This window comes from Anarhichas minor, unplaced genomic scaffold (assembly GCF_050575085.1).
Source record: "Anarhichas minor isolate MPS153535 unplaced genomic scaffold, ASM5057508v1 ptg000009l, whole genome shotgun sequence".
In the NCBI taxonomy this organism is placed as follows: domain Eukaryota; kingdom Metazoa; phylum Chordata; class Actinopteri; order Perciformes; family Anarhichadidae; genus Anarhichas; species Anarhichas minor.
The window spans coordinates 465804-488914 of NW_027466455.1; the positions used below are offsets into that span (position 1 = coordinate 465804).

At 44.1% G+C, this 23111-nt stretch overlaps 2 protein-coding genes across 7 annotated transcripts in view; one reads left to right on the plus strand and one right to left on the minus strand.

The window, feature by feature from the left end:
- On the minus strand, positions 1–20049 carry naa40 (N-alpha-acetyltransferase 40, NatD catalytic subunit). 2 transcript variants are annotated; one of them, XM_076086951.1, is made up of 8 exons: positions 19297–20049; positions 6616–6711; positions 4934–4986; positions 4642–4737; positions 4056–4214; positions 3890–3973; positions 3416–3493; positions 1–3321 (listed from the first exon to the last, which is right to left on the minus strand). In XM_076086951.1, exons 1-8 carry the CDS (start codon positions 19381–19383, stop codon positions 3174–3176), a joined length of 801 nt encoding a protein of 266 aa, XP_075943066.1. In that variant the 5' UTR covers positions 19384–20049; the 3' UTR covers positions 1–3173. The 2 variants fall into 2 exon arrangements, with proteins under 2 accessions (XP_075943066.1, XP_075943067.1); XM_076086952.1 differs by lacking the exon at positions 19297–20049 and adding an exon at positions 8268–9651.
- rcor2 (REST corepressor 2) overlaps positions 15369–23111 on the plus strand; it is a 15471-nt gene continuing 7728 nt past the window's right edge. Inside the window, exons 1-8 of one of the 5 annotated variants that reach the window (XM_076086946.1) lie at positions 15369–15586; positions 19111–19236; positions 20696–20752; positions 21773–21853; positions 22148–22200; positions 22293–22454; positions 22577–22701; positions 23040–23106. In XM_076086946.1, coding sequence (XP_075943061.1) covers positions 19113–19236; positions 20696–20752; positions 21773–21853; positions 22148–22200; positions 22293–22454; positions 22577–22701; positions 23040–23106 — 669 coding nt within the window. In that variant the 5' untranslated portion in view covers positions 15369–15586; positions 19111–19112. The other 4 variants (XM_076086947.1, XM_076086945.1, XM_076086950.1 and 1 more) reach the window with 4 other exon arrangements.

The following is a 23111-nucleotide window of genomic DNA, read 5'->3' on the forward strand; positions in this document are numbered from 1 at the left end:
TTGAAAAGTCAAACAACTTTCCTTTATTTGTAACATACAAATAAAACACTGACAAGGCAGAATGACTTAGTTTTCCCTTTCATTGTCGTTCATGGACAGGACTGTAACACTCACTCTCAAACATGGAGCTTCACTTTCAACAACATGTTTAAAAAGTGTTTCACCTGTAAAAGGCCAAGAAATGAAAATGAAGATGGATCCACAACAGCTTATATATACACACACACATACACAGAGAAAGGACCAAGAGAAGGATCAGTGATTTTGTGAGGGTTTGTAACCATTTTCCAAAATAAAAGCACTCACTGACTTAAAATAAACTGGTTGAGTTTAGGCTCATTTTTAAACTTAAGATATTTTCACAAACTTTCACAAACTGATTTTTACTTCCAGTGAGCCTTTTTTTTTTATTATTTTTTTTTTAAAAGACAGCCCACCTATCTGGATTTAATGTAGACACTGAGCACTGATCTAGGGTCAGTTCAAACTTTGTGTCATTCACTTTCACATTTCCAAGACATAGAGGGGCTTCTTCCTTTTTACTGTAACACATCGTAAAAATACTACGGCATGACACACAAACAAAAAACTGACTCTAGGTCAGAGCTGGGGCCAATCTAATCCAGCTGACATGGCTGTTAAATAAAACAGATGAGGTTTGATTACGTTTGATTAACCTGAGAGAGAGAGAGAGAGAGAGACTGTCAGTCGGTTGATATACTACCACTATGTACAACATCTCCTTTGTATTGTAACCTATGCAGTACAAAAAAAAGACTTACTGTACTTATCAGAAGGTAGTCTAGGACTAAAACAAGCACTATTTTGTTGTTCATGATCAAACAAGCATGAGACACCAACATGTGGTCTTGAGGTGCTGAATACTTTATAAGTCTCTACCCAGTCTAGAAGCAACCACAAACTTTCACCCCACGATCTGGATTTGTCATCCAAAATTCATTTTTTTTTGTTTTTGGTGATACATAACACGGAGTATTTCTGTATCTAGGTGTAAGAAAGAGTCTGTCGACTTCACATTTCAGTCTGCCCTGCTTCACATACTTTCACCAGGCTTTCGTCTGAGACAAACCTCAAGTTCAGCCTCGATATGACCGTTAAAAAAAAAAGAACAAACGTTTCAAAACGCACCAATTAAAGCCCTTCACAGCCACACGACATGGAGGAACCTTTACATCCACAGCAGAAAGGTAAAGTGATATTATTTTACATCTCCAGCCCACAAGGACAATCTGTACAAACTGACTACAATCCTGGAATCAAGAAGGGTTTGATGGTGGTTTCTAGACGGGGCTTCTTATCCGGCAGACCAGCACGCGAAACTGTCCAAAAATACCCTGAAGGTTTCGTAAACAGACATGGAATTAAACAGATCGACGGCAATGTGGCTTCTAAAATCCAAAGTGGAACAGGAACCATGTTCCACGTGTACGGTACAAATCTTTTCGTACGGACTTTAAGGAATACCGAATGTCAGCACTCACTTTCAAATTTCACACAGCTCCCTCATCACATATTTCTAACATGCACTGAATCATGGGACACTTGTTCAAAACAGCACTGTTGATCATGATCTAGACTACGAGTTTTGTGTTAACACTTCTAAACTTTGTCATACATATTAATGACAGTGGGGCCGCAAAACGGGTGCTAATGAGAAGAAGAGGAATAACGACCATTAAAAAAACAAAAACAAAAACACTTTCGGTGCTCTGCAATCACTTCCATCATCCATCCATCCGGTGTTCCCTCCTCCGAAGCTAAAAGCATTCATCAGCCTCAGGCGGCCACATAATGAAACGGTGACTTCTACCGATCCTCATCCATGTTAAATCAATATGATTCGCTCATGCTAACAGACTATGTAAGAGAAGGGATGGAGGATGGTTCTGTAGTATTTTTTAAATACAGCTAAAAAAAGGTAGCGTCAACATCAACTTGTTTATCATTAGTACCTCTTGGAAAGGAAGTGAACGGAGAGGCGAGCGGGAGTGATGCAATTGTACAATGGGGGGGGGGGGGGGGGGGCTGAAGATGAGAGCAACATGAACGCGTCCGCAGTCATCGACCGGGACCTCGAGGACATGGAGGCAGAAAGAAGAGGAGAAAGCAACGGACTGGGAGGATGCTATATTACAGATGTGAACACACGTTATGGCGAGGGGCGAATCTGTCAGCGTGGAAACAATGACATGCAACTCTGATTAGGAAATGAACTGAGGGAACATCTGAATGAGCAAGAGAGTCTGACTGGGATTAAGTTGACAGCAGCAGATTTTAAGAATGGGCCGATGTGGAGTTTGCTGCTAGCTGCACTTCATTTGTTACAAAACCACTTACAAGCCATATTTGGATACAACAGGTGGTATCACGGTACAGCAGGGTTTGACTGTTTTCTGGGACCCAGATGTGAGTACTTTAGGCCTAATCGTGGGACCCTGGTTCAGTGACACAAGCTGGTAGTCTCAGTGTGGGGGGGCCCCCAAAAGAAATCCGGGGCTGTATAACAGAAACTGACTAAATCTTCTTATCTGATGGGAACTTGAACGAGGGCGTGATTTATTTAGAAAAATGTACGGTGACGCCTTGACTTGAGGTAGTGAGTTTCTATAATACAGCCTCAGGCCGGGTCCCGAGCCACAGTTTAAGAAGCGCTGCAGGGTGATTGAATACAGCACGCGGCCCGTTAGGAGACCAGGCTCATTGCCGTGGTAAAGAATGTCAGCAATGACTTTGCTTTTTCTTGACTGGGAACTACTAATTGTCGTCAGTAACTGGGATAAGAGAATGAGAAAAGAAGGCTTGGACATTGAACCAATAAGGACGAAAGAACAGGAGCCATGTGTGAAAGCTCACACTGCATACTGCTTTTTGGAGCAGGACCACACACACACACACTCACACACACACACACATACACACACTCACACAACAAAAATAACCCACACAAATCTCAATCCATAATGCGACACCAATACCTGTCGCCAGGTATTCCGCCGTGGGTTCACTTTTAAACGGCACTCTACAGCCGGGGGGGGGGGGGGGGGGGCAAACTCAAAACGCTTGCGGAGTAGCAGGCAGCTCAAGCTTTCACACACAGCCACGAAAGTTGCTGGCTTTTTAACCAATCATAAAAAGGGTGGAGCCGGAGCGGATCAGTGGCAGCAGCCCCCGCAGTGGCCACCCCCGTGGGTGTGTCCCGCCGAGGCCTCGCCGTGTTTGGTCCGCCGGCTGAGGATCTCGTAGGAGCAGTCGTCGCCGCAGCAGCCGGACATGCTCGGCGAAGTCTCGTCGATCTCAAACCTAAGAGAGAGAAAGAGAGAGAGATGTTTCACATTCCAGGTCTGTCCTGTAATGTTAAAAACAAACATGGCCTTTGCGGAGCCGGTACACTCACTGTAAAGCTTCTCTGAAGAACTGGTAAGCCCCGTGGTTGTGTTTGAAAACTGTCAACATCACTTTCTTCATCTGCGTACTGGACAGAGACAGAGACAGAGACAGAGAGAGAGAGAGAGAGAGAGAGAGAGACAGAGAGAGAGAGAGAGAGAGAGAGACAGAGAGAGAGAGAGAGAGAGAGAGACAGAGAGAGAGAGAGAGAGAGAGCAACAGAGCAGAAAGGAAACATCTTAGTTTCACATGACTGAAGGATGTGATGGGCATATATTCCAGTAGACTAAAGTTGGGAGTGCAGTCAGTGTTTCCCACCAAAACACATTGCATGCGTCCTTGAGATCCAACAACATGTTAAGACACATTTACATCCCCAGAAAAACAAATATTTATACAATTGTTTTACAGCTGTTAGCACATAATACAACAATTCATCCAGATTCACACATACACACATTATGAGGACAGCTGTGGGTTGTACCTGTTAGCGATGAGCTGTAGAATCTGGATGAGGAACTTTCCGAGTCCTTTCCTCCGCACTCTGCTCTCTAACTGTACCTCATAGCTGCAATGAGAGCATATTGTTAAAAACAAGTGAAATACATTTTTCTGTATTTGTGGTAATAAAAGCTACTGCTGGAACGTACCAATATAAAACCTCCTCCCCACACTCCACGTCGAATCGGAAGTGAGAGAAGGCCACGGGGGCGGAGTCTCCGTCGCGGGCCAGTAGGTACCACGCCCTCTCGTCGTTCATCTCCTCCCTCTTTTCCCTCTCCTTCCACCCCCACTCGCTCTGCTCATACCTGCAGCACAGCAAAGGGAGAAAGCGGGTCATCTCAAACCTGGCCTGCTGTAATTTTACCCTCTCATTCCTCACCATCGTCCCAGAAAAGACTCATTTAGTGTCGACTGACTGGATGGATGCCGTTTGCTCAATCGAACACAATTGTAGTAATTTCTCTGCCTCAGTCTCTAATCCGTCTGCATTACCTCTGCTCTCCTTTCCACAGGCTCCCCATTGAGGATGATTCAATTCACACTCATATCTATGTTTGATGTCACTCTCCAATTCTCTTGCACACTAAAAAAAAAAAAAAAAAAAAAACCTGGCATGTCTGCACTTCTTCTTCTTCTATCTATTTTCAGCGGTAATCTACCACTCGCCAGACTGTTCATCCCTGTTAAATATGGGTCACTTTGTTCCTCAGCTACAGAGTACAGACTTCTTACAGTGTTTGCATGTTGGCTCTGGTGAGCTCGAAGGCCCACTCCACAGACAGCGGGTTGAGGGAGGTCACTCTTTTACACTCTATCTGCAGGTTCAGCCTAGACGGAAGGACAAGGAAACAGGGTCAATAACTACATCCTGAATGTATGTGTGTGTGTACGAGTCTGTGCTGAAGTAAAGTGAGAGAAAGACTCAGAAGAACAGACAGAAATGCCGCCAGCAGACCAACCAAAAGAAATGACACAAGTATGTATTTCCTGAAATACTGAATAAGTCCTTTGTAACATTGCGTACCCATTTCTGTCGTACTTTTTGAAGGCTGGGAAGGCAGCCAGTGGGTCATCGAGCTGTGATGAGAAGAGGCAAAATTAGCTGAAAGACACTTTCAAAAACACAAAAGTGTTTTTATCAAATATGAGCCGTTTCTAGCTTCTCAAACGTAATGATTATGTATTTCTCTTTGTAATTAAATGGTAGTGAACGATGTCTCTTTGGGTTTTGAACTGTTAGCAAAACAATATATTTGAAGACGTCACCGTGTGCTCGAGGAAATGTTGACATTATGCGGACAAAACAAATCGATAAAACGACAGGCAGATTATTCGCTCATCAAAATGATCGTTAGTTCCGCTACACTTCTGTATTTTCAAATCAAGTCCTTCATTTGTGAATGCAGTAAATCCCCCCAATGGACTGTAACAGACACTGTATAATCCAAACATCCCTCAGGCTCAACTACAGGCTCTGGATCCTAAATAAGCCAATCAGGGCCCATACAGGCAGGAACATTACAGTTAGTGTTAGAGCCCCGTTATTCACTCATAATAAGCGCCCACAAAGTGATCTTTTCCTCGGTCCTGATAGAATACATAATATCACATTAAGAATACACCTCTTCTTGCAAAGATGATGGGACATTTAGGCCCCTGGGCACAGACGTGTGACCTGTGCAGCTTTATTAGGGGAAAGATGAAAAAAAACATACAAAACAAATAGATATCAGTTCAGACGTCCCCTACTCTTTGAACGAGCCATTTGATTTTTCCAATGACGAAGGAGAAACTATCAGAAGCTTGATCTCCCAGAAATTGTTTTTTAAGCAGTGAATGCACTGTTTGCTCCTTTGAAACAATAATCAGAGTCAAGATTCATCACTGTTGGCAAGAGCTCAAACAAACAGAAAGGTTACTTTGGGAGAATTTCTTGCATTCCTGCTCCGTTGGCACATCAACAGTGAAAAAGGGGCGGGAGAGAGACAGAACAGCATGCAACACAGAGTGCCCCATTTTGGGACAAAGTGACACAGAGAAGTAAGAAGTGCAGGCAGGCCTGCTCAGAGCTCGTGGAGGAAGTAGCTGCAGCTCAGCTCGAGGAGGCCAGGGTGTGAGCTTTGTTCAGTAAAGGTTTACATCTCGAGCCAACCTCCGAGCTACAGGAGCGTTCTGCTGTGTGTTCTACTACAGGGCTAGGATTTAATAATGCTGATCAATTATGCATAGAGAAACATATGGCACTGCATTGGGGAGGATATCAATTACGGGTTCAGTCAAGAGTAAGAAGGGCATCCCCATCTTTTGGTGTCATTGCATTGAACCATGTCTGTTACTGCAAGTTAACAAATGAGAGAAATCACAGCTCACAATGGAGGTTTCAAGTGTTTTAAGTGCTCGGTGCAATCTGAAGCCAAACCTGAAACAGCACGTAAAGGGGCCAAGTGGTGGAGGCCTTTATGTGAAGCACTTAGATGAAAAAGTGCATTTATTTCTAACATTAACGCACTGCCATTATCAACTGTCAGAACTACACAAATGCTAACGTTGTGCTTGCTTTGCAGCCATCCAGCAGCTCACAACTAAACAACTGTTTCAATTCCATCTCCCCCAAAAGACTCCCTCAAAAGCCCCTCCGTGAGATCCGCTCCCAAGGCTGACAATAGCTGCCTCTTTGGTTAATCGGCAACCCAAAAACAGTCACACCTTATTGGCTGCTTCCACCTTGGCACAGACGGCATCCATGGCTGCCCTCTCTTCCTGACGCCGGGCCTTCTTCTCCTTTGCTCTGTTGGACTTCCTCTGGACACAGGAAATAAGGAAAGGGGTAAATGGAGGATTGTGTCGAGGTGGAGGCAGAAGAGAAAAGCAGGGACAAAGGAGAGAAGAGAGGGCAACTATGGAAGAAAGTAGCACGATGACGAGAGGTGAAAGGACAGGGAAAATATATAGGACGGGTGTGTCAGAAATATCATTTTTCCAAACTACTCCTTATTCAACCACCTTGTGATCAGGCCCACCATTCACTGACAGACAATTATTTATATCGGTTTGATTAAAAAAAGAGCGGTTCTATTCGCTGATGTTGCATATTGCCCTCGACTATGTGGGACTGTAGTGTTGCTCAAATTTAGCCTGAGCTTGGCTTGATGTCCAGCGCTCGTATCAGCAATGGTGCAACCATAACTCACACACATTATTACTCTGACTGCATCAATGCCTGGCTGACAACTCACACACATGCTCAAAGCTGCTATAAATATGTCTCTAGCAGGTGCACTCCCATAAATATTGAGATTATTAGCCGTCTTTAATTATTGGCACCTGTAATTTATAGAGAAAGTTAAAGGTCACTTTTAATTGGGTTTTGGACAGGGAGTCATATATAAAGCTATCTTTAGACATTACTCTGGGGACATTTGAACATTTTCTGACATTTAAAGATTGATCAATAATGGAAAATCATCATTCGTTGTGTCCCTACACTGCCAGCATACTATTTTGAATGCAGCTATGAACCACCTTGTGAAGCCTCGTGTAATTACACATGATCACGTTTTCAGCGACATGTTTACAGCGCCGGTGCTTCATGAACAAACAAGTAGGTATTAGCTCATTAGATCCAGACCTGAGAGGTAACAATCATGGGCAGGAATGCATTGAATTGCCAACTATAGCTCAGGGCATTAACTCTGTACCAAGCACCGAGAGGCTGCAGACTGAGCCGGGACTGTGGAAACACGTGGATCGGTTTAAGTAGAGGATAGACTCAGGTCTGCTTAAAGAGACTGACGTTAGCTCAAGTTATGGAGACTGTACAGCACGAGTGCAGGCCTGGCTGCTGCTAAGAAGTACACTATTCACACCCAACGAGTCTGAATGTATTATATTAAGGTGGGCTGAGACAACACACTTCTGGCTTGTTGGTATACACATATACAACCACACACGCGCAAGTGATTAGCAGTAACAGCTAGCAAAGCACTCGTCATGTACATGGCATTCCTAAGTGGCTAACACAGCTAGCACGCTAACAATGGCACAGCACACACCGGGAGAAGTTAACTGTGCGTAACGGGGAGGGCAAAGCGTCACATTTTCAGCGTTATTACCGCAATGTGTACGCTTTGGGGCTGCCGTTACAATGCTAACCAGGCTAACGTTGTCTAGAGCTAGCTAACGGTAACGGCAGCCAAATAAGCCCACCGACACCTTAGACTACACACATCCACCATGGTCTCTCTTCCTCCCTCCTTCTCTCTCTCTCCCATCTCACCATCACGCATGAGCCCCAAAACATTCACCTTTCGTGTACTCACCTCGCATCGAGACATTAAGCAAAACACATAAAAACTCACCCCCATTTTGCAGCTGTTTGGTATCGATCCCCCGGAGAGAGAAACACACCTATTGTCCGCGTGCTGTGCTGTTGTTGAGTTATTAGTCTCGTCACCACAGAGAAGGGGCCAGATTAATATGACAATGAATGTGTGCTAACGAGGCTAGCTGGATGTAGCACCGACTGATGGCTGCGGGAGAACCAGCACTTAGGCGAACATTTGGTTAAAACATCAATGAAAAAAAAAAATGCTGTTTTTGTTCTCTTTAAATCGGATTGGCGCCAAGAGTACGAGGCTGAATTTATTACAGGTCCTTTCCTTGCCCCCTTTCTTTCCTCTCCTCTCCGTCGCGTCCAACTATGCTACGTTCACGTGCTCTTCTCTGGCTCCGACTTCTGAGTACTACTGAACTGTACTCCAAAACGTTGGGGAAAGTAATATTTATGAGAAATACATACTTTTATTTTACGGGTAACAGAGCAAAGATCAGTTTCCTAAATGTTGCTTCAAAGTGGTGGTGTAGGAGGTATTCAGATAATTTATGTATTTATATTTTTATCTATTTAAGCACAAAGTCCAAGTAAACTCCATTACAAGTCCTGCATTCAAAATGTCACTTAGCTAAATAATGTAGGCTGTTATCAACAAAATGTACTTAAGGCATGAAAGGTGAGAGTTCTCATTTTGCAGCAGAATAACTCCCCGTGAGTGTTATATTATTATATTTTTGGATTATTGTTGGTGGTGCAGAGACAATTTAGGGTTTCTCGTTGGTTGAATTTGATTTTTTTTGGGGTAGTTTATCGATACAATGCATCGTTTTATAGAAGGTCATTATAGATTTTGTTTGTAAAATCCTAATCTGCAAGGTAAAGTGCAAGTTTAAAGCTGCAGAAAACAAAAATGCTCAAGTACAAGTACCTCAAAATTGCACTTTCTACAGCCGGTTGGTACAGCACAACAAAAGTACTTCAACAACTATCCATGAACGTGGATGAAACCTCTAATTTTTCAATAATTTAATTAGACTATTTTATAAACCGTGTCGCACATTCCTTATGGTTGCACATTTCTAAAAAAAATAATACATCCCTGAAAACAGAATAATATATTACTTTCATTAAAACAGCAAATACCAAATTATGAAATGTAAGATACTGAATGTAGCCATTAATTGTTGGAATAATCCTAAACACAAACTAGTTGTGTATTACTGTACTTTGCTGACTATCCATAAAGCCTCTGCATTACCAAGATAACCTTTAGTCCCAGTCAGTACTGACATAAAACCGACACTATTTATAGTCTAGATTTCCAGTTGCATACCACACCACCACGTACCACAGAATGTTGTAGAAATCACAGAAAAATTCTGGCAGCGGTGGGATTTGAACCCACGCCTCCGAAGAGACTGGAGCCTTAATCCAGCGCCTTAGACCGCTCGGCCACGCTACCTTGTACACACGTCATAGATATGTGTATATCACTTTTCAGACAGCGCTTGAACGCAGCACCACTTTAGCGCGAATATGGTTTCCTTGTTTAGAAAGTGACGACAGACGGGTGGACGGGTCAAGAAGCGTCATACTGCAAGTCGATTAAACTTTGGCCATAACTGTCATGACAGAATATCTTTTAAACATTATAATGAACCCGAACTAATTATAATAACCAACAGAAATGCAGGAAGTTGAGTTAAAGTATTACATATTATATGTAACACAATTACTTTGAACCCATTACACCCTGCTATCAGTAATATATGCATTATATTTTCTCTATATAATATTACCTAAAAATACTTTCTTTCAGATGTTCTACTTACTTATGTTAAACTAGTATATATCAAACTAAGGCCGATGAGATGTGTTTGGATATATCATGTTTTTTTACTATTTTTTTGCAATTCTATTCTAAAATGTATTCATGTATTCTCTCTATTAATATTGCATTTACAGTACAATTTGCACTTTATAAAGTAACCAGCCATTTCTATAGATGTTATTCAGGGCTGTAGGACACAGACTCAGGAGTTGTTTTCTGGGAAACAGTTTACACTTTTTAATTTAAAGTGTTGTTTTTTTAAATGGGAATACTGATATTTTGTAAACATGTATACATGCATGATTAATAGAGCAATTTATCAACATGACATTTTTCCGAAAATTAGAGAACAATCTTAGACAGCTTCTAGATCATGGTATAGAAAAACATTTTTTTCAAATTTCTTTTTATTAATCTTACAAAAAATATGAAAAAGAAGAAAAATAAAAGTCACTGGACTATCAAAATTATTATTAGAAAGTATATGGGTTGGAGGGTCTGCCTCATTGATGTCAAAATACATATATTAATCAATGAATTACATAAACACAGAGGGTAGAATAAGCTCCTGGTTGTCTTGTTATCTGAGAAGCAGTTCATCACATTGGCCACTAGGTGGTAACGTGGAGTGTGAAATCACTCAGTTCACGTTGCAGCAGCCCTTCACTTCTTCCAACCCTAGAACTAAGCTCCGGACAAGGTCACAGACAAGTAGGCCTAGCTTTCGGAAAGATAGGCCTTTATTTCAGCTGCCTCTGCTTCCATTTCGAGTACACTTCTACCCTTTAGGCCAGCTCTTATGAACAAACTGTAATTGTCTGGTGAATCAGAAAATACACTGTGGTATCTACCAAATGCATCATTTGGTTAGAAAGCAACTGCAAAAATGTAAAGGAAGACTAAGTCCCACTATCAGTCCCCTGTGAGAACATGATAGGACCACAGAGTGATGAAGCTCACTTCAGCCTAAACTCACTGTTGAGTGCAGAAACACTACTGAAGGAATGTCAAAGCATCCTGTTGTAATGCATCTGAGGGGCGATAACAACATCACAATCACGACATCTTTAACGTGCACATCCAGTAACGTTCATACGCTGCTAGGTACACACCTCACCTGCTCTCCCAAAAGTCTGTTTGCATTTCTGTTATTGTAGTTTTCTCAGTACTCTGGGGTCTAAGTGACCATATAAATAGCATCACTATGCACTATAATGTGCATTTCTTTTTATCCGACACGTGACAAATTGTGACATTTTGTGGTGTAATAACAAAGCTTTGAGGTCATGTCTGTATGCCACCTCTTATCACATGTGCAAGCCCAGCTGGGGCAAAAGGAATTACTTTTTACATGTTGGGTTTCACTGTAATTAGGTCAGAAGAAAACAAAAAGCAAAGGATTTATTTTGTCTAAACAATGGTGTTTGTTGGACCCAAACAAAAGGGTCAGATATTCCTCTAGATCCCTGACTGTGAGATCTGGGTTTGGTGGGATATGAGAAGGCCACCCTCACAAGACCCACTTTTTCATAATGCAAATAAAGGCCTTGTATGGGGGGGTTCTTTCTCTCTCACCCCTCTCTCACACTCACACACACACACACACACACACACAGCAGCCCTCCCCAGCACGCAGATGGCCCAGTCTCTAAACCCCGCCTACAGCCTTTTGTCTTCAGGGAATCTGTCTCTCGAAAACTATTTATTTCATGTGTCAGTAGGGGGCGCGATGAGGCTCTGAGAGTCCATACAGAGGCCTGGTGCTCATTGCAAGAAGTCTGTTTTTGCATACAGATGACACATAATGACAAACATCTAGTCATCAACTCATTTCGTAAGTATTTAAGACTTTCTGTACATTCTGTGTCGGCTCGCAGGACTGGATAATGACACATTCAAGCTGCCCCTCTCCCACCTCCACCCATACATACACACACACACACACACACACACACACACACACACGCTCAGATCCCTCTCTTCATCTTAGCACTGCTGTGTGTGGTTTTCTCCTGCAGACCAAAGATAGATGGATAGCTAGACAGACAGATAGATATATAGATAGATAGAGAAAAAGACAGACAGACAATTAGATAGATGGATAGATGGAGACGGATAGACGGAGATAGATGGATAGATGGATGGATAGATGGATAGATAGATAGATAGAGATGGACAGATGGATAGATAGAGATGGATAGATGGATAGATGGATAGACAGACATTGAGGATGAGAAAGGGAGACAAACGATAGGAGGGGGAGGAGGATGAGAGAGGGAATCAACAGATGCAGAAAGGACCAGAGGAGAATGGTGGATGAGGATGAGGCCTCTCTCAACACAGCGAGCCCTGCAGCACAGAATTACAACACATAGACTGGGCATCCACCCTGCATGTCTATTCGACTGAGATGAAACGGTTGTACAGTGTCCCCACGTGGGCTGCAGATGTCTGGTGTCTGTCTCTTGCAGTGGTACTTCTATATGCAGCCATTTAAAGTGATTTGAAGGCTGGATTATCATGCAGTTCTGAGTCATGATCCCAAGAGGATAAGCCCTTTCCATTTATTTATTTTTACACTCTGAACTGTCCTTAAGAGCCACTCTTTTTTCCCCTACAGATCGTTTTAGGCCCTCTACAGACACACATTTTAATCCAGTGATACATTATCTTTTACATCCTTACATAATTTCAGTTTGGTCCACATACTATGATCTATTCACATCATAACAGCTTGAGTCATCTGGTGTGTCATGGTGGGCAACATCAGTGACGATTCATTAGCAATCGGTGCACAGAAATCATATAATAACGAGTTGGCGATGGAAAAGGGCCTCATTCACTGAGCCTACATGAAGGTGAGTTGTGCAGCGCAGAACATTTAGACATGCATGATGGTCCTATGTGACAGCAACTACTCAACGAACACAGCAAGGAAACTATCACATCTGATTCTAGATCATGCATCTCCTGAGATAACAGAGAAAGTCAGAGAATTCGAAGAGGGGGGGAGGGAGGGATGGGAGGGATGGGAGTCAGGGGGAGGTGTAAAGGAGGGAGGGATCGTTGTGAGCACATGTGGAGGGAAATGGGGAAGTGAGGCAGACAAAAAGTGAGAAGAGCAGACAGATAGACAGGCAAGAAGGAGGAACGAGACAGGTGGAGAGAGACGGGAGGAGGTGGGCAGAGGGGGTGAGGAAAGAAGTGGAAACGAGAGTGAGCTAAAGGGAGAGTGGGAGGGACACTCAGTTCTGAGAGATTGAAGAGAAACCGAGCGAGAAGAGGAAGGGAAGGAAAAGAGAGAGACGGAGTGACAAATGGAGAGGAGGACAGAGGAGGAGGAGAGGGGAGGACAGAAAGAAGAAGAGGAGGAGGATGAAAGGAGAGCTGAGAGGTGAAGAGAGGGAGGGGAGAGATGTAGCAGTTGTTCATTAGTGAGGATGTGTTAGGGACTGGAAGACTGAGCGAGAGGAGAGACAGTGGAATGGTGAGTTTCATGGACACTGACTAATGAGAGGAGAAGAGGGAAGGAGGCGAGGGGAGGAGGTGGCAGGGGGGAAAATGAGACTGCACAGGGAGGAAGAGAGGAGAGGAGTGGAGAGGGGGGGGGGTGCTGGAGGTGAGCGAAGCGAAACTGCTTTAGCCTACTGTATCACCGTAGGGGGAGAATGGGGGGAGGGGAAGAATTTGCACGTACGCACACACACTGTTGAAATTGAAAGCGACATGAGAGGAAGACGGCGAGAGAGGGAGAAGGGAAGGAGGAAGAGGAAAAGGAGGAGGGGTGAGGAAGGAGATGAAGAGGAAAAGGAGGAGGGGTGAGGAAGGAGAGGAAGAGGGAAAGGAGGAGGGGTGAGGAAGGAGAGGAAGAGGAGGAATGAGGGGAGGGAGGCAGGCAGAAAAGATAGAGTATAAGAGGAGTCATCACAGGAGAGAAAGAAAGTATAGGGGAGCAGTGAAGGGAGGGCGAGAGATATCAAGGAGGGGAGGAAAGCGGAGGAGGCAAAGGACATGGATGGGGAGGAAGGAGGGAGGTAGGGGGAGAAAAAGACAGAGGAAGAACAAGGAGGAGAAACAAAAAAAACAGGCAGGGGGCACGGAGAGTGAGAGGAGAGTGGAAAGAGGGGGAGGAGGAGAATTAGGGCAGAGGGAGGGGAGTAGACGGCGAAAGTAGAAGACAGAGGAGCAAACAGGGGGAGATAAAATAAAGAAGTATAGGGAGAGGAAAGGAGCAGGAAGCAGGACTGTGGAGGGGGAAAAGGGGGACGATAAATAAAATAAATCACAGAGGAGATGGAGATAGGGTGGGGAAATGAAGAGAACTGGGACGATGAGGAAGAGTTAGTGAAAATGAAGAGGAGGTGGTGATGCCAAAGAGAGAGACGGAGAGTGAAAGCTGGAGGAGGAGTATGTAACAGGCTGTTACATGTCAGCAGCAGGCACTAGTAAAGGTAGCAGCAGGCTCTATCTGTGTGTGTGTGTGTGTGTTATTGTGTTTATTGCCAGCATCAGGTGTGAGGAATCCTGCTATAGCTATGACTGAAACAATCCATATTCTACTCTCACACACACACACGCTTGTGCACCCACACGTGCACGCAGCCAAACACACGTACACACATGATGGTACAAGGCAGAACTCTTTGAATTGCTCGACATTTTAAATAAATAAAAAAAGGCCAAGTACATTGAGGCTATTCATCTGAGTCATTGTCCGTTCATGCACAAAGTCATGCACGCTCTTGAAGACACGTACGCGTACAGAATCACGCACACACACGCACACACACACTATAGGTTGAGTTGTACCCCACTCTTTTGCCCTTTTCTCCAACATGCATACACCAGTGCAAGTCTGGACAGCCTGCCTCAGTACAGAGATGCACAGCTGACGAATCCCTCCGCCGACACACTGGCAAGTAGTCCCTAATTTATGGGATTTTGATAGATGTCAGATTAAGAGTCTATTACAGCTATTGTTTCTATAACATACAACCGCGCCGTCTTTCTCCTTCTATTTGAACGAGATTAACGTTGGATAATAATCAAAGTAGGAATTAGTAGGTAGGCAGTTCTAAAAGCTGATTCTTTTTCTAGACCCTTTAAGTACGACATGCTGCTGAATAAAACACGCTAGCGCGTCAAATTACGTGTTTCGTAACAAATTCTAAAATTAAGAGTGGTCTACACTTTAATAGTTTCACGGGACTACTTTTTATCAATCCAAACGGCTGGTTGGGAGAGGCGAACGCATCGGGGCGGATGTCCACCTCACTTTTCCCCGGGTGTTGTCTGTCTCCCCGGCACACACACACACACACACACACTCTCTGCTTCCATCTATCCATGCTGTTCACTTCATTGTACTGACCGAGCTCATCAATTAGGCAAGAATTAGGCTGTTTTAGATGCGATACTTGTCCCTTTGCGCTTCGAAGAGGATTTACAAACCGCGGACAGAGGCGCAGAGAAGTTTCTGAGTGCGGCAAAGAGCGGAGAGAAGCGAAACACAGGTACGGTGTGACTGTTATCTCGACTTCCAACTATCGTCGTTACTAATGTAACGCGAGGGTACGAGCCGCAAGCTAAGTGGCTAACGTTAGCATCCCACCGACCAACTACAGGTCTGACTTCAGGTCGCACTTCGGAGAGGAGGAAAATGTCGCCTCATTTTGTGTTCTTCAGCCTCTACAAATTACTTATGACCGCTCAAACTGATTATGTTTGCGGCTAAACGTAGCGCCAATTTGAGTTAAAATATGAATCCAGAAAGCGAGTTTTTTTGGTACTTGGTGCCAGCAGCAGACAGTAGCGCGAGGAGAAGTAAGCGTGCGGAAAACAAAAGGACTCCGAAGTCTGACACACAACACACACGACTGTTTAGGAAAGCTGTGAAAAAATATAGATTTAGCTCCAATAAAGCACCGGATGCGAATCCACCACCTCATATTATTGGTTTAATAATGATTTTTGTTTCTATTAAAAAACAAAGGTTTAGCGTTAACATATTATAAAAGGATGCTTACAAAGTAGTCCCCATAGCCTACTAATAATATGTTGACGTTACCTTCACTAAAATACAATTAAGAAAATCCACTACAAGGTCACTTTAAACTTACTCTTGTGATCCGTGAGCACGTTATTAGTCACTTTAGGAATACTATTGTCAACGTTGTCATTATGAGTCAAAAATGATGCATCAAGGAGGACCAGACTACACATTTAGGGATGATATGGAACAAACTATATATATATTAGAGACTTTACCTTGAACTTGATAAACCATGTTTAGCAGTGTGTGTGTGTGTGTGTGTGTGTGTGTGGATTGGTTTTGTGCAACATAATACATCATGTCAGATGTCCAAATATTGAAAGTTAAGGAGCAGAGCCAGAAGTTCCTTGTGGTGGTGAGAGGTTGTGAAAATGACTTACTAAGCATAAGTAGGTGGTTGAGAAATACATACTACTCCAAATAGACCCTGCTTAGTCAGGCTAGCAGGGAGGTATTGTAGTTTTGGCTCTTATTGGTCCTAACAGTGGCTTAGTCCGCCAGAGATCGAGGCTATATCGTGGCAGTGTCCGAGGCTACCCTAACCCCCTGGAAAGTGAACCGAGGCGGGATTATATTATGTAGCTTCAGCGAGTCCCCCAAACTTAAACCAACCGAGATACACGTAAATAGACAGATATTAACTATGTTTGGATGATGTGAGTTTCCAGTGAAGTTGGGAGAGGACAGCTGTTGTAGGCTTGAGGAGGGGGGGGGGGGGCACCGGGAGACAGACAAAGACCCCCAGAGAGCCTCAGACACTCGTATTGTCTACCGGAGTTTGGTAGATGTGGATGCATCTCTCGGGTTGCAGAGATTGCCCCTCACCCTCTGCAGAAGCACCACCGGTCATGTTTAATGTGCCGAGACACGAGTCCACGTCGCCCGTCTGTAACTCCTAAAGCGCTTTGTTCTGGTCGCGGTTCAAGTTAGGACCCCGGCGATGAAGTTGCCGATGTGATGATGGTTTGGTGACAGAAAAGCGAATGCGAAGAGTGGGGGTGGCCATTGCGCCGTTTATACCGTGATCTGTGAGTAATATCTCGCTCTTTTGTGGGAGGGGGGGGGGGGGGGAGTTTGGTTGGGTTACTTTGTGCTGTGTGGAGCCGTGTCCTGAGCTGACCGTCTAGTCTTTTGTGCTGCTGTGAGACTCGCTGGCCCGGAGACATAGAGATCAACACACACAGAGAGAGAGAGAGAGAGAGAGAGAGAGAGAGTATACGAGGCACGGCCACGCGATGAGATAGCACCGCGAGACTGTAGATGACACTTCAAATAAGAGTCCCCTTCATGCAGGAGGGCTCTCGTGTCCACGTTGTTTTTCAGATGCTGCCACTTGTCAGCTGTGCTGTTGTGACGAAGAGGCCGACGTGTGTTTGTAATGGTTTGTGTGCTCGAGATTTGTGATGCACAAGTTTTTATTTGGCCGACTGGAAATGATGTCAGGCTAAAAATAGGACGTCGTATTTTGGACATCTTCATAGCGAAATTGATTATGCGTGGACTGAATATGAGGTCAGACCAGGGCAAGAGCAAACTTCACTCTTTAGTCTTTTCACATACACAGGAGTGTTAAGGATCAGGAGCTTTTTCTGGATTCATCCGTTACAAAATGTCAGAAAATGATCATTAACACAGCCCAAGTTAACATATTTATACAGCTTGTTTTGTTTAACCAATAGTCAAACATCTGATCGTAGAAGTCAAAGCAAATATTTACATTTGATAAGATTTATTTTGGCATCTTTTGCTTAAAAAAAACTACGTAAATGATTAATCTCTTATCAGCAATACTCTGATTTGATACAATAGTGTTTCCGAGTGCTGATATCACTATTTAATCAGCTGATTGTGTTTTCAGTTCATAGTTTGATCATTTGGTTTATAAAATGTCCGGGGGGGGGAAAAGCAGCAAATCCTTTAAGACGTTAAGAAGCTGAATCGAGGAATTATTGAACATTTTAGCTTGAAAACTGTCTTGAATGATGAATGGATGACAGCGATGCACCTGGCAGACCTGCCGGATCGATACCTCTGATTCTGACTCGCAGCCATTTCACCGACCTTGGTCGAGTGGATTGGATATCGGCCATAAGCGAACAATTCACACAGATTGAATAAAAAGTCTGCATTCGCTTAGTTACGGCGGGCCGTCAGCTGAGTTTTGAGTGCCACACTATAAACACATCCCGTTACCTTTACATAGAAACGACTCCATAGAGCTCAACAAAGCAAAGTGTACAGATTCTAACTGGAAAAAAGAGCTCTGGTATCTTGGCTCTAGTGTGTCTTAAACAAATAGTCTGGAGCCCTCTGTTCTGTTTGTGGGTGGTGCCTCCATGACAAGCATGTTCCTAATTAAGTGGAGTAATAAAGGCAGGCTTGAGTTAATCAGTTTGGGTCCTGTGATGATCAAAAAGAAGACGTGTCTGATCGTGTGTTGAGGTGCTGTTGAGGTCAAGAAGATCAGAATGTGAGCCTAAATTCTTAAGTCTTAAAAGACGTTTGACAGACTGTGTTAGGCTGATATCTCAAACCAAATGCAAATGAGTCAGGAGCCTTTCACTCGTGGTGTTGAACGACCAGCGGCCACGTCGACACATCTGTCAGAGCAAATCAAACAGGAAGTCTCAGACTCTCGACTGGTTTCAACCAAGTCGTAGCTATTGAGTGACATGAGGGTCAGGGAGAGATAGCCGGGAGCTGTTGAGTGTGAGTGAGTTTACAGTAAACCAGTGTTTGGAAAACAAACCCAGCTCAAGGGAACATAACGGGATCGCTTCCAAGGTAGCAGCATACGGTGCTGTTCTACTTTACAAGAGCGAGTTAGGTTTTTATAGGGTTTCTAGTGAAAACCAACAGCTGCCAACCCGCTAATGAAACGACACTTAAGTGATGGTTTAACGAGAGATTGAATCATACTTGAGACAGAAACTGTGTGTGTACGTGGGGGATATTTTACATGCGGGGTCTGTGTGTTTGTTGCAGCCATGCCCTCAGTGATGGAGCGCTCGGGGGCCGGGGTCCTGTCCAGGAGCAGAGCCAAGACCGTAACCAACGGCAACAGCCTACCACACTCCGAAGAGGAGAGCAGCGACGAAGAGCACGCTCACGGTAGAGACGCACACGCACACGCGCACACACACACACTCAACTGAAGTCTAACCTACTGACCTCATGTGAATTCAATGGGTTCGTGGATGATTGAGCTGCTTGTTGTAAAGAGTACAGTAGACATGCGTTGCCATTGTACAGATGCATCACGCCAGCTGTTCCGGTTGCATTCGTTGCATTGCTGCAGTGCTTCCTCAGTCCCTGCACACTGCTCCCCTCTGTCCTCCCCGCCTTCTCTCCTCCTCCACCCCCTTCCCACACTTATCCATCCTTGCTATCCTCGGCCCACATACATCTTTCCTTCCTCCGTTCTCTTCCTCACCCACCGACTTGCTGTTGATCTCTCCGTTATCTCACAAGGCACATTGACTAACGATATCTTATCAGATCAGACAGTTTAACTAGAATAGTTGGCGAGCGTTCAAAAAGCCACCACCCTGACATTATTGCAACGCCCACTTTCGTCTCGGCCTCCTCCAGCCCTTCTCAGTCGTCCAGTCACCAACATCTCTTTCATCCATCTTTTTTTATTTTTCCCTCATTTCTAGCCTCCTTTCATGCCCCTTCTTTCCTTCCATCCAGTCTTCCTTCCTCCTTCCTCATCCCCCTTCCCCGTCTCCACCCATTTCTTCCCATCTCCTCCAGTTTCTCTCATCCTCGTCTCCTCCCTTCCTGTCCTCTCTCCCCGAGGGAATCGTAATCTGTCTCTTCCCCGCGCTGGTCTGCTTCCCTGCCTCACTCATAGTCTCTCTACACTCCTCGCCTTCCTCCCTCTTTACCACGGCACTAATTACTTAATGTCTGCCATCCGCTCGCTGTCGTACCCCCCCCCACACACACACACATCTGTGTCTTGTCTGTGTAACTGTCACTTAGGGATGAACATGCTGAAAATGTTATCGGCATAAAAATAGCACGCTTCAAGGTATGTATCACAATATATGCTATGTCTGTTCAATTTGAATTGTTGTCTTGTAAAAAGAGAGACACGATCTGCTGCGATTCAACCAAACTGTTGAGAAACCCAAATGTTTGGAACAATTAAGTAAATGGAACAAGAGAAGACGGACACACTCAGCAGTCTTTTGAAACCCATTAGAACCACTAGAATCTCAATAGTTGATTAAAAGCGTTCTCCCCGAGTGTTTCTCACAGGCTGACGACTTAAGGACTGTTTGCTCTTTTGCAAACTAACGGCATGTCCCCAGGGTTTCCCACAGTGTTTTATAGTGGAGGTGCCCCACCAAGAGCGCCCCCAATAGAGGGCGTTTTTGTAAAATGAAATATTAGGCTCATTGACCATCTTCTTGTAACTACATTAATAGCGAGATGTAGTTACTCCTGCAACTTCTTGGGAATATTCGTTCCCCATCCTCTTCTATCTCTGCAGCTCTACCCTTCCTTCTGGGAAATAGAAAACTCACATTTGTTGTGTGTGTGTGTCTCTCTTTCTCTACAGACAGCATGATCAGAGTGGGAGGAGACTACCAGGCTCAGATACCAGAGTTCAAACCAGGTAAGCTGAGAGAGGAAAGCACGATGAGAAAAGGAAGTTTAATAGATGGAGGGAGGAAATCAGGGCTGAGGAGATTTAGAGGTGAGGACATTGAGATGGAGGAAGGAGGGGAATACAGATAAGGAGGGGAATCACGGTAAAATGACCAGTTACCAGCTTCCCTTCTCTCCAGGACACGGAGACACTTTGACGTGTGGCAGAGGTTGTCCTTGCTCAGTGTGGATTGTCAGGTTTACAGAGATGCCCAAAGTATCTGTGGTACCTTGAGGGGCGTTAAATTAATCCCTTTAAATGTAAAGTAGAGGTTTTAAAAGTTAGAAAATGTGTTAAATAATTAGAATCACCAATGACGCCGTGCAGCGAAAGGTTTCTTTTGAGAGTGGTGACTTTGTATAATAAATAAAAGGATTAGCTCCGCAATATTCAAGCCTTTTATTCATCATATCTGCTTTAGTAAACGCAGCTGGGCGTTCAATAACTGTCAGAACAGTCTGTAGCGATTCAGAATCAGAGCAAAGCTAGTTTGTTAGCCTGTTTTTTTTGTTTGAATACTATTTCATGAGGAATGAAAAGGTTTAAATATTCTGACATGGGGCTCATTGAAACACCCCGATGTGTTGGTGTAGATGGAAAGTGGCTGAACACTGAAAACAATCACCGTAGATGACAGATTGCACCAGATGAGGGAAGAAGCAGGCAAACGTTTAAACTCGTTTAGCGTCTGCATTTTGGCAAAACACAGGTGTTGAATTCCCAAAACGGCTGACATGCCATCGCCTCCTCCTCGTGTTTCTTGCTAATGAAGAGGAAGACAAAGATGGAGCCGAGACAGGAGACAACATGCAAATGAGAGGGAGGAAGAAAGTAGGAGTTCATGTGAAGTTTGATCGGGCAGAGAGAGATATTAGGAGTGGGATTAAAATACATATACAACCTCAAATAACATATGGATTTAAATGCCTAATGTGTTTACTTTGTGTTAAAACAATTCAAAACGTGTTTGTTTGTTTTCCTCACCAGACAGTCCAGCCCGCTACAATGAGAAGGACCAGAGGAGCATGTTGGTCTGGTGTCCCAACAGTCAACTTTCTGATGCAATGTGTAAGCTTCACACACTTACCTCTGCTGGTGCAAGCTTAACAATGTCACCTTCGGTTTAATGGCTACATGCTGACTAGAGAATAGCAGTTAAAACTTTCATGCTCCGTTTTCTCCTGTGCACTCGTTTTCTCTATTTATTTTCTTCATTCCTCTTTCTCTCTTTCAATTTTTCCTTGTTCTTCTTTTTTCTCTAACTTGTTTCCCGATCCTTCTCTCTCCACCACACTGTTGTTTTTCTTTCCCTGCTCTACATCTCTTCACTTTGTAACCCATTCTTCTCTCCTCCTCCCCCAGTGGACGAGTACATCTTCATGGCTAAAGAGAAACATGGATACAACATGGAGCAGGTACAGCAGAAGGATCATTTCATTATCAAAATGCAAAAATGATCTTTCTCTTATCACTGTCCCTTCTTGTCTGTCCCCGTCCTCCCACTCAGGCTCTGGGCATGTTACTATGGCACAAACACGACGTGGAGCGCTCCCTTGCCGACCTGGCGAACTTCACCCCCTTCCCAGATGAGTGGACAGTGGAGGACAAAGTGCTGTTTGAGCAGGCCTTCAGCTTCCACGGCAAGAGCTTCCACCGCATCCAGCAGATGGTGAGAGACTGGGGGAACGCACGCACACACACACACACACACAGAATTTAGTGCAATTTTCAAAAACACTTTCAATATTTCATACTACATTTTTTTTTTTTAATTCCTGTATTGTTGCGTAGCTTCCTGACAAGCTGATCTCCAGCCTCGTGAAGTACTACTACAGCTGGAAGAAGACCAGGACCAGGACCTCAGTCATGGACCGACAGGCCAGGAGGCTGATCAGCAAGAGAGAGAAAGAAGATAGGTAAGAGACACCATGAAACTTTAATGATCACCCGAAGGGAGCGACGAATGAATATTGGAGGAAGGACTGAGCAGGAAGGAAACACAGGTTCTCAGCAACTACTCCTCTGAGAAGTGACATTTACAAAGCTCCATTGTTGAACGACACTCATAAGCATGTCGTCCTGGGTAACAAGAGCCTCATGAATACCAATGAGGTACTTTGATATGACTTGTTGTCATTTTCTGTTGACATTCTCGAGCATTTTAGATATATTTTCGATGAAATTGAGACAATGAGCAGGAGACGATACTCAACCATGGGTGTGGATAGTTACTTTTATTTTTTACTTTTTCTAGTAATGATGAGGTAGAGGAAGGAGACCCTGGCAGTGACAGTGACTTTGAGATTGACACCAAGAAAGAGGTGAG

Coding starts and splice junctions, on each gene's coding strand:
- naa40 (XM_076086951.1), bottom strand. CDS start 19,383: ATGCATCTGTACAATGGCAACGCATGTCTACTGTACTCTTTACAACAA. Junction 6,712..19,296: donor ACCCATTGAATTCACATGAG/GTCAGTAGGTTA, acceptor TCCTGTGTCCAG/AGGAAGTCCAACAGAGCAAA. Junction 4,987..6,615: donor AGGTGGAAGCAGCCAATAAG/GTGTGACTGTTT, acceptor TTCTCATCACAG/CTCGATGACCCACTGGCTGC.